General features: G+C 37.8%; 1 protein-coding gene and 1 long non-coding RNA gene across 5 annotated transcripts in view; one reads left to right on the top strand and one right to left on the bottom strand.

Moving 5' to 3' along the window:
• The window catches only part of LOC125672893 (uncharacterized), a 25199-nt gene extending 13720 nt beyond the window's left edge, over positions 1–11479 (top strand). Inside the window, exons 3-8 of one of the 4 annotated variants that reach the window (XR_008798222.1) lie at positions 1–77; positions 1984–2179; positions 3362–3491; positions 6415–6523; positions 8090–8586; positions 11300–11479. The exon at positions 1–77 is cut by the window's left edge and continues 25 nt beyond it. This is a non-coding gene — a long non-coding RNA (uncharacterized LOC125672893). The remainder of the gene's footprint in view (positions 78–1983; positions 2180–3361; positions 3492–6414; positions 6524–8089; positions 8587–11299) is intronic. The other 3 variants (XR_008798219.1, XR_008798220.1, XR_008798221.1) reach the window with 3 other exon arrangements.
• LOC130049881 (uncharacterized) lies at positions 6554–10125 on the bottom strand. The gene is made up of 2 exons (XM_056148080.1): positions 9986–10125; positions 6554–9737 (listed from the first exon to the last, which is right to left on the bottom strand). The coding sequence occupies exon 2, from the start codon at positions 9705–9707 to the stop codon at positions 8061–8063; it is 1647 nt and encodes a 548-aa protein (XP_056004055.1). The 5' UTR covers positions 9708–9737; positions 9986–10125; the 3' UTR covers positions 6554–8060.
• Positions 11480–11885: the final 406 nt, after the last annotated feature.

Genomic DNA, 11885 nt, shown 5'->3' with positions numbered 1-11885 from the left:
CTGATTGATGAGGATAATTTCCCCGATCCGCTGACATAATTAGATATGAAAATCTCAACTGCTATAGAACATGTCAGGTTTGTTAATGAAATTACGTAAATATTCATTTTTTCTTACCACGAAATGACTGGGGCATAGTGTCAGCCCTTTTCATCAATCTATACTTCCTTTATTCCATCAAAATTCAGTTTACGTTCACTATCTCTGCTATTGAGTCGTCAACAGAGTCGTCCACTTCTGCTTCATACTTAGATATTTTATTGAAAGTAGACATTAACGGCAAACTAACAACTCAACTGTATGACAAACGGGATGATTTCAGCTTCTCCATCGTCAACTTCCCACATTTATGTAGCAATATTCCAGTATCACCTGCATATGGTGTTTATATATCTCAACTGATTCTATATGCAATAGCTTGTTCTGGGTATAGTCAGTTTGTAAATCGAGGTAAGCTACTGACAAACAAGTTGATGGTACAGGGATTTCAACAGTCTCGATTGAAGTCAGCATTTCGCAAATTCTATGGTCGTTATAACAATCTAGTTCGTCAATACAACCTCGCATTGGGTCAAATGCTGTCTGACGTGTTTCATACCGATTGTTAAGCCGTTCTTGGCACACTGATTTTGACTGCGGATAACTCCGTTTACCTGATCAGGATACAGGGCTTACGGCGGGTGTGACCGGTCAACAGGGGATGCTTACTCCTCCTAGGCACCTGGTCCCACCTCTGGTGTGTCCAGGGGTCCGTGTTTGCCCAACTATCTATTTTGTATTGCTTGTAGGAGTTATGAGATTGATCACTGTTCGTTATCTTCACCTTGCATTGATGTGCGTATTCAACTGAAATTTGGTATATAGATGCATGTGAATATCCCAATCTGTTCTTTGACAGAGTTGTGCCTCTTAGACTTAGACATTTTTAAATAATGCATGCTTCCCACCCATTAGACCCTCCCAAACGAGGTTTGTCCTGAGTATATATATAGTACCGATACACAGATTCATTTAAATATTGGTTTCTGTTCTATATTGATAAAGGAGTTGTGAACCTGCTAATCTAATGAATACTTTATAATATTCAAGGAAGTGATGAATTTGTTTTGTTTTGAGGGACAGAGGTGTTACACGTTTCATATCCTTGTCCAGAGAATATCTTGGCAACTATTTGTTTTTCACACAAATTCACCATTTTCCATCATATAGAGTGTTCTACGGGGAGATTTGTCTTCTAAGGACAGTTCTTGTTATCAGGCATTGGTAGACATTTTGAATTGTGTATTGTTTAACATCACTCACAAAAACTTCTCACTCATATGGGGACATCTATTTCTTTTTAATAGGAATTTTGAAAATAAATATATCATAAGCAGATGCAGGTCGAGGTTTTTATGCATGGTTTCAATGAGATGATTTTTGACAGAGTTATTCATCTTGGACTTGGAAAAGTTTAAACAATTTACAGTTTCCGTTCATTATCTTAATCATGCATGGATATTTTGAATTGAAGTTTTGGTATATAGATATATCCTGAAAATATACAGGTCGAGTCTGTATTTGGTTGTGGTAGAATAAGTTTGGAGGAATTGAGTCACTGGACTTTAAAAAAGTAACAATTAATGTTTCTGCTTATTTGCTCCGTCAAACATATATATTTTGAATGAAAGTTTTGGGAATGGGTTAGGTAGGATCACTTTTGACAGCGACATGACCCTTGATTCACTATGACATATTTAGTTCTTTTTCAAAAGCAGTATAATATCGGAAATAAAAGTTGGAAGACGGCAGAATCTTAAAATGTTAAAATCATGAACAAATCTCAATAATGACAAAAACAGTGCAGTCAATGACTATTATTAATACCACAGAACATTTTTTGTATAAGAAATGCACATAAGAAATATGAGAGCCTCATCACTCACTATTCAAATGTTATGAACAAGCCTAAAGTTTTGATTATCCCAATTGCAATGCTTTCAGATTCTTCCCCAATGTAAACCGCCTTGGAGAATAGGGCGTTTGCTTCGCATGCGGAAGATTGGGGCTCGAATCCCGGCCGCGACAGACCATAGTCGTTAAAACAGCCAGTGCCAGTCCTATCACCAAACTCTCGGCTTCAGGTGTGGATGTCACGGGTCCTCGGAGATGACCTTAAAAACGAATGTCCCGTGTCACAGTAGGTGTGGCATGCTAAATAAACCGTACTGCTCTATGGCCGTAAGTGCCGAGCAAAGGCCTTATTTTGAAGCCCTACACCGGCCTTGGTAATGTCTCCATATGATTGAAAAATTCGCCATTGTAACGGTTAGAGAACATCTGATTTTAATTAGATTGGGTATACTTAAAAATAGGTCAAACTCAAACTCAAAGGTCACAATGATGAAAACTTTGATACCGAGCGAAAGGTCTTATCACATAGAATGCTCATATACGAAATATTGAGAATATAGTTTACGTATATATTCCAACATGAAACTTTGACCCCGTATCCTGGCCTATACCCTTCCTCCGGGGACAACACTGTCAACAAACTTAAATCTGCACCTGGCTATATGTACTGTGATTATCAGCCTGGATAGTTCAATGGTTAGAGCACCTGACTAGTAATACAGGGATTTCAGGTTCAATTCCTCCCGGTCCGGACAAACCATGGGTTTTGGTCGGGATAGCACAGTGGTTAGAGCAATTGACTAGTAATATACGGGTCTCGGGTTCGATTCCCGGTTCAATCAAACCATGGGTATTGGTCGGGATAGCTCAGTGGGTAGATCACCTGACTATAAATGATGTAATACACGGGTCTTAGGTTCAATTCCCGGTCCGGACAAACCATGGGTATTGGTCGGGGTAGCTCAGTAACTTGTAATGGAATACATTGTTCACAGTGCTGTTATCTCCTAATGAATACAGGGGATGGACGACATTTAACTGTTATCTGCATCATTATTGAGGCGGGTTCCGAAGCGAGATGTTCATTGCTGTCACTGGCGTGTTTAAAAGTGGATTTTCAGCGGCTCACAAACTTTTTCTGTTTATTCTTACACCGACAGCAAAGAGATCTGACGCATAAAGATTTTCAAAATTATTTTTTATCATTAAGTGTTGATGACATATCATATGTTGACATTCTTATAATTAATAGTTAATTAAATTAGTCCTGTGAATACGTTTAAAGAGACTATATTTAATGCACATGAATACATGATGTAGACAAAGTAAATGTCACGGGTAATTGCATTTCTTCATTAAACATGTGTATAAAGATATCAACTACAAAAATAGATTCATCCTTAAATATGAAACAAATTGTGTAAGTAAATATTTTATAGTAAAGAAAGTCAATATCTCACTGTCTTAGATTGAAAGAGCATGGTAAATATTTGGAAATGGTGGGGGCTACTGCGACAGATTCATACTCACCATTGAAGCCTCATCCAAAATGTGTAAAAGCCTAAATCATGTGACTATTTGTGCGGGAATCTACTTGGGTGAGACAAATAATGCACATCAATTTGTTGTATACTTTCTACAGTCATGTAACTAATCACATTTACCGTATTTCGACGAATATATTTAGTACACACTCCCTTTTGGGGCCTGTAAATTGGGAAAATATCACAGTTTATGTGTACAATCGCATTTAACTTCAAGAGAAACCTTTGTCAAGATAATGCATGTTCTCAACAAAGCATGCACAAGAATTCGTATACAGCACAGCACTTTTTAGGTTGGGATTGCAATTGGTTGTCATCCATCGTTGTTGTGCGTTAACAATTGAACATTTGAAACTCCTTCTTGATAACTACCAGTCCAATTTGTTTCAAATTTGGTATGAAGCATCATTGGGACAAAAGGGGACATCACTTGTAAATTGCAGGACTCCAGCCCCTCTGGGGCCTTAGGGTGGGGCAAAAACTGCCAAAAATTGACCAATTTTCAGAAATCTTCTTCTCAAGACCCCCCCCCCGAAGTGAAAAACTGAATGCATAGTGATGTAGAGCAGGAAGGCTTCTGACAAAATTGTAAATTTCATGACCCCCGAGGTGGGATTCTGACCCCAGGGCGGGGCCAAACTTGGTTGAAATCTTCATCTCAGAACCATTGGGCCAATTTCAACCAAAATTGGCACAACGCATTTATGGATGATGGGATCTCAAGTTTGCTCAAATGAAGGGCCGCTCCCCTTTGTTGAGGGAAATGATAACAAAATAGTGAAAATACATTGACAACACTAAAATATTTTTCTCCAGAACCACTGGGCCAATTTTAATAAACTTGGTGCAAATCATCCTTTGGTGAAGGGAATTCGAGTTTATTCAAATGAAGGGGCATGTCCCGCTCCAAGGGGAGATAATACGAAAATAGTGAAAATACATTATTGATTTGTAAAAATCTTCTCCAGAACCACTATGACACTTTCAACCAAACTGGGCACAAAGTATTCTTGGGTGAAGGGAATTCAATGTTCTTTTTTCAAATGAAGGGCCACTCTCTGATCAGAGGGGAGATGAATTTGTGAAAATACATTCACGACGTTTAGAAATATCTTCTCCAGAACAACGCTGCCAATTTTGACCAATCTTGACACAAATCATTCTTATGAGAAGGTAATTAAAGTTTGTTCAAATGAAGGGTCATGTCCCTTTTAAAGGGGAAATAATCACGAAAATGCAGAAATTGGGTGGGATGATTTAAAAAGTTTCATCTCAAGAACGTCTTGGCCAAAAGAGCCTGAACTTTACATGAAAGCTTTTGGACATAGTGCAGATTCAAGTTTCTTAAAATCCTGACCCCCAGGGGTAGGTTGGAGCCACAATAGAGAATCAAGTTTTTTGTATGTGAATATATAGGTAAAATAATTGAAAATCTTCTCAACAACCACTGGACCAGGAAATGACGAATTTACAAGAAAACTTCCCGAGATAGTGCAGATTCAAGTTTCATGAAATCATGGCTCCCAGGGTAGGATGGGGACACAATAGCGAATCAACGTTTTACATAACAATATGTGGGAGAGATCTTTAAAAATATTCTTCTCAAGAACCACTGGGACAGAAAAAGTTTACATTTGCATGAAAGCTTCCTGTCATAGTGCAGATTCAAATTTGTTAAAATGATGGCCCTGGAGTAAGATAGTGCCACAATAATGGATCAAAAATTTTACATACAAATACATAGGTAAAATGTTTTAAAATATTCCGTCTCAAGAACCACTGGGCTAGGAAAGTATAAATTCACATGAAAGCTCCCTGATATAGTTTAGATTCAAGTTTGTTAAAATAATGGTCCCCAGGTGGTAGGATGAGGCCACAATAGGGGATCAAAGTTTTACAAACAAATATATATGGACAATCTTTAAATATGGGCCAAGGTGACTCAGATGAGCGATATGGCCCATGAACCTCCTGTTTAAATAGTAGTATTGAATTATATTGGATTGTAGCTTTTAAGGAATTGGTAAATTGAAATGAAATATCGACCTCTTGTGCCGCCCCCTTCCTCCCCAAAAATTAGGATTTAGAACTTAGGGTATTGTCATGTGCTTTTATGCCCAGGTGTCTGTTAATATTTAACAGATTACTTGTGAAATTGTTGATACTATGACTTATAAAGAATTAAACGTCAGATATCCCCTAAATTTGACGAAATGTGCGTTCTCCATCAAATTAAAGGAACTACACCTCTTTATCATCAGAGATATAATGCAACCTGTTAAATTTCAGCATAATAAAGTTTGTACCGTAAGCTTTTCTATACACTGTTGATGCTATTTTATCTGAACCTTGGGATCGCATCGATAAGCACACCCCTACTTCTGGTATAAGAGCAGTAACTGCAAAAATGTAGTCTGTTGATTGATTGATTGATGTTTTCCGCCACACTCAACAATTTTTCAGTTATCTGGTGGCGCCCAGTTTTTATTTGTGGAAGAGAGAACCCAGATATAATGTACCTGGGAAGAGACGACCGACCTTCCGAAAGTAAACTGGGAAACTTTCTCACTTACCGGCGTGAGCGGGATTCGAACCCGCGCCGACAGAGGTGAGAGGCAGTGTGATTTTGAGCGCGATGCTCTATCCACTCGGCCAAGGAGCCCCCCCCCAAAAAAAAGGGCGTCGAGTTTGACTCCTGGTCCAGTCAAACCATGAATATCAGCCCGGGTAGCTGGTTAGAACACCTGACTCCTTATCCAGGGACCTCGTGTTTGATTCCTGGTCCAATCACTCAATGGATGTTAGCCTGGATAGTCCAGTAGTTAGAACACCTGACTACTAATACAGGGCTGTCTGGTTTGATTCCCGGTTAAGTCATAAATTTTCTCCTTCCCATCACATTTACATATTTATGCCACAAAATATTCTTGATAATTCAGTTTGTCATGATAACACTTTATCTGTGTTTATTTTGTAGGACGATGGAGATTTAAATACCTGTTGTGATGTTATTGATTGTAAACAGAAGACGGTGACCTTGGATCTAAAGATCACTCTCTGTTATAGTACATGTACTACAAATATAAGTAAGTACTCAGTAATAAAGTAAGACTGTACTCTAAATCATGTTTATCTATAATATACACATTGAAAACATATATGTATATTGAAATATAAGATAAACAAACCAAATAATATTCAAGTACTAGTAACACAGTCAAATTAGTCCACAAAACATTGTATATAAAAATTAACTACTAACACAGTCAAATCAGTCCACAAAAGATTGTATAGAGATAGATAAATAGTAACACAGTCAAATTAGTCCACAAGATATTGTATATAGATAACTAGTAACACAGTCAAATTAGTCCTCCAAAGATTGTATATAGATAACTAGTAACACAGTCAAATTAGTCCTCCAAAGATTGTATATAGATAACTAGTAACACAGTCAAATTAGTCCACAAAAGGTTGTATATAGATAACTAGTAACACAGTCAAATTAGTCCACAAAACATTGTATATAGATAACTAGTAACACAGTTAAATTAGTCCATAAAAGATTGTATATAGATAGCTAGCAACACAGTCAAATTAGTCCATAAAAGATTGTATATATAGATAATTAGTAACACATTCAAATTAGTCCACAAAAGATTGCATAGAGATCACTAGTAACACAGTCAAATTAGTCCACGAAATATTGTATATAGATAACTAGTAACACAGTCAAATTAGTCCACAAAAGATTGTATATAGATAGATAACTAGTAACACAGTCAAATTAGTCCACAAAAGATTGCATAGAGATCACTAGTAACACAGTCAAATTAGTCCTCCAAATATTGTATATAGATAACTAGTAACACAGTCAAATTAGTCCACAAAAGATTGTATATAGATAACTAGTAACACAGTCAAATTAGTCCACAAAAGATTGTATATAGATAACTAGTAACACAGTCAAATTAGTCCACAAAACATTGTATATAGATAACTAGTAACACAGTCAAATTAGTCCACAAAAGATTCTATATAGATAACCAGTAACACAGTCAAATTAGTCCACAAAAGATTGTATATGGATAGATAACTAGTAACACAGTCAAATTAGTCCACAAAAGATTGTATAGAGATAGATAACTAGTAACACAGTCAAATTAGTCCTCCAAAGATTGTATATAGATAACTAGTAACACAGTCAAATTAGTCCACAAAAGAGTGTTTATAGATAATAAGTAAGAAAGTCAAACTAGTTAGGCATGTACTAATATTAATACTGTTCCACTAAACATAATGATACAGATAAGATATAATTGGTAAACAGCAGTGAGAGACTAATGTTCTATCAGTTAAACTCACAAACACAAGTACATTACACATCACAGACACAGGGCTGTAATTAACACAGGGCTGTAATTAACACAGGGCTGTAATTAACAAGGAACTGTAATCAACACACTGATGTAAATAGCACTGCAGAAATGTGTAATTAACACCGTTTTGATATATGTAATTAACACTGTAGAACTGTGTAATTAACACTGTGTTGGTAGATGTAATTAACACTGTAGAACTGTGTAATTAACACTGTGTAGAGCTGTGTAATTAACACTGTGTTTATAGATATTGGATTTTCTTCACTTTAGCAGTGAGATACTCAGCCACAAAGAGGTTGTCTCTGATGTCCACACATAAACCCTGAGGATACTCTAAATCACAGTGAATGTAACGGAGGAACTGTCCGTCCTGATCTAGGATGTGGATACGGTGATTGTCATGGTCTGCTGTCAGGATGTGACTCTGGCTGTCTGTAGTGATGCCGACTGGATCAAATGATTGCTCGGTATTAGAGGGATGACCAGTGTATCTAAATCGGAGTTTTCCTGACTGATTGACCACCACTACTGCACTAGCTTCACGATCAGCCACACAGATATCCAGGTTCCTATTCTCACTGATGTAACCAACATCTGAGTAGAGAGGACGACCCTGATCATCAAACTGAATGCTTTGTTTCTCTGTGGAGCCGGAATAACGCACGACTTTGTATTGTTTTCTATCATCACTGTACATGGTAACCAGGAGATCATTACCCGCGGTACAGCAGACAAAGAGAGGTCTCCACCCTTGTAGTCTGATCACGGTCTGTATCTGTTTATTCTTTATTAAGTTAACAGTACTATAGTCAGTATAAACAAGATCTCCGTCCCGTGTCACTGCTATGTCCTGTGATGCTCTCCCTGACTTGGTTTTTATTGATGTCAGTAGTTTACTTTGGAGGTTGAGCAGCTTCATGGTTTCGTTCTCCCCGCGTGTCCAGACTTGATCTTCACTCAGACAGCTAACACTGGGTAGATAGTCATACCCAGTGTCTATGGTGGCGGTGACGCGCGGCTCATCAAGCAGTGGTTTGACTGGAGGTGACGATACAGCTTCTGCTGACTTCATTGTGTCGCCATGTTCTGTGTTAATGGATAATGGCGACAGAGAACCAAACATTTCATTGAGCTGATCTTTGTTTATTTTCTGAGAAGTAAAACTCGGCAATGTAGCTCGAACTTTAGGCGGTAATGTTCTAAATTCGGAATTCCTAGATTTGTAAGTAGAGGTTAAGGAGACGTCATTTGATTTTAGGATTGATTTCAAGTCGGAAATGATCTGTTTGAGTTCCGCCATTTTCTGTGTGATTTCTTCTGTATTTTTGTTCAGGGTAGATAGGTGTTTGTTTTTCATCTCCTGAATGGCAGATTTCCGCTGGTTGACAATGGCGGTGATCTCCCGGTGTAAGATTTCACCTTCTTGCTCGACAGTTGTGGTTAGTTTCCCGTAATTCGTTTCTATTTCGGCTTTTTCAGTTTGGACATCGGACGCCATTTTTTCATATCGGGGATAAATTCGGGTCTCGAGTTCCTCTAAATCTTTTTGCAAACTTTGTGTTTTGGAGTTGAGTTTATCCAGAAATTCTGATAACTTGTGACCTTTGTGTTTACCGGAGGAGACGCAGGTAATACAGACAGGAATATCGCATTTCTTACAGTGATGTTTACAGAGTTCATTGGCGTGTTTCGGACATTTCGGGTAGTTCGGAGTAGACTTTCTCTGTAAATAGGGCATAACATTGTGTTGTTTAGAGGAGTCCGAGAGGTGCTCCCCAACACAGGCTTTGCATAGATTTATATTACAAACTTCACAACGACTCTGTAGGGGGACAGTCTCACAGAGGTCACACAGTAGGACTTCCTGAGCACTGCGCCGGGGATGCATTTCTGACGCTGGGATCACACAAACAGTTTACTGTCAATAAAAAATGGGGATATTGATAAAATATTCCAACAGGTCAAAACAATTTACCAGGTAGAATTACTGTATGACATATAACAGTGCGTTCATTAATTTTAATATTTCAATTGAAATTTAAGTATAAGGCATCTATAACCCCCTTCCCCCGAATTATAAGTGAACAGCCATATCGCATTGATCACAGGAATATCGATATTATTGACACTACGATGGCAGAATGCGTGTATATAATTTTGTCTTACCTGAAAATCCAACATGGCCTCCCTGTTCTTTCGACCTTCCGTCTAGTCCCGTGATTAAATACCTGTGCGGCGCGTCGGCCTGTATGCACTAGTCATGTGTTATCGCCTGTTTAAATGTTTGTTTGACCTAGTTAATGTTGGGTAGCTATGTCAACATTTACGTCAGAAGATTGAATTTCAACATATGTCTGTAATGAATATTTTTATTGTACGCCGTTTATATTGAAATTCAACCCTGTGGGTGACGAATAATCTTAGGTTGCAGGTTCGCTGGCACTATCCATTACTTTATTGTCATTATATTCCTCATGTTGTGTAACTTGAATGTATGCCAGACATTTTTGGTGAATCAATACATAAATTGAGAATTTTACTACGCAAAAAGGGAGTGGGTGGGGGTGGGGGTGAGTTGGGGGGAAGGGGTACTGGGATATCATCTCGGCTTTCCAATTAATAATTATAATTTGTTGGATCTATATTTATTTCGGTTAACTTTTGTCGGTTTTTTGGCTATAAACACTCACCGATTTTACAGGAAGCACTAAACTACGGAAGGTGATAGGTGTCAGGGTATAACATTAATATCCATTTAACTGGTGACCGCCACTTCATTTAACCCACGGCTGCCATTCATTAAATATTTGGTAACATGTATGTGATATACAATTAAGAGCAGTGTTGTTTTTATTGTGTTGTTAATTTACAAAGTTATATAAATGCTCACGATATCAAATTTCGACAGATTCGCATAAGAGGAAATTTGCATATGTACTTAATATACCAACGTATTAAGCACGTAAAACCAAGGGGCTGACTCTCCACATTTTTTATGACTTTCAATTTCTGTTATTTTCATATGCCAACTAAGTTATGTTCACATGTGAAATAAGATTGATTGGTGGATTGGTCCCCACCCCACTCTTTCAGTAGTAATAACAAATGGTTAAAATGTAATAATGAATGAACTGATAAATTGAGGGACGAACGGAGCCCCCCCCCCCCTCCCAATTTACGAGTACGAAGTTTGCGGGAAAAAAAATATTTTAAGTTCCTTTTCTGCTTGTAACAGAACAACAATTGTAGTAGACAATTTCTAGCCGGCTGTTCCTACATTTTGAAAAACTATGCTAACTGTTGTCTATTTACTGTAAAATACTCACCTGTGTACACAGGTAAACAATCGATCAATTTTCTGTCTGGTTTTTTTCGGAAGTGCAAGTGAAGCTTGCATAATGCGCCCTCTGGTGAGGTAATGGCATGATATAACGTTACTAATTATTTGTGTATTAATATGTTTTTATTTTATTTTTGTAGATTGAGTTGAGTGGAATAATGAACCTCCAGATATCTATGTACATTCACACGTGTATGATTAAACGTGTGCTGCACTCACACATGCGAGCTTATTCTATATAACGTGTTCGAGTCTTACTTCCTGAATACTTTCTTGAACTAGTGAATTAAAAATTAAATAAATTTACTTTCTTCCAGTTATATGTTGTTTGTGTTATGAAGGTTTACACACAATCCTCTGACCTAAAACGTACATAAATTTGTGTTTGGACTGGTGAAGTACTCCGGTTTCTTCCCACGGAATGACCTCCTACTGCCAACATTTGTAGAAGACGGTAAATAATTAGTATGAAATAATGATAAGGCACATTGATCAATCTCAGAACACCTAATACAAAAGAGTCGTGCAAACACGGACACCTGGATATAAAGTACACCACATACCTTTTATACACCAAGCCATGGAAAAACCATGGTGGAAAGTCCACGAGGATCCACCGTGTCGTTCGTGTTCCACTGTGTGTGTTATTTGCGAATACACACAACTTCTATGAGCTTTGTTGTGGCCATGGGCGCCTTGCAGGGAATGTGAAACGTGCCGCAGGCT

This window comes from Ostrea edulis, chromosome 8 (assembly GCF_947568905.1).
Source record: "Ostrea edulis chromosome 8, xbOstEdul1.1, whole genome shotgun sequence".
Lineage (NCBI taxonomy): Eukaryota > Metazoa > Mollusca > Bivalvia > Ostreida > Ostreidae > Ostrea > Ostrea edulis.
This window is presented reverse-complemented; position numbering and strand designations above follow the sequence as displayed.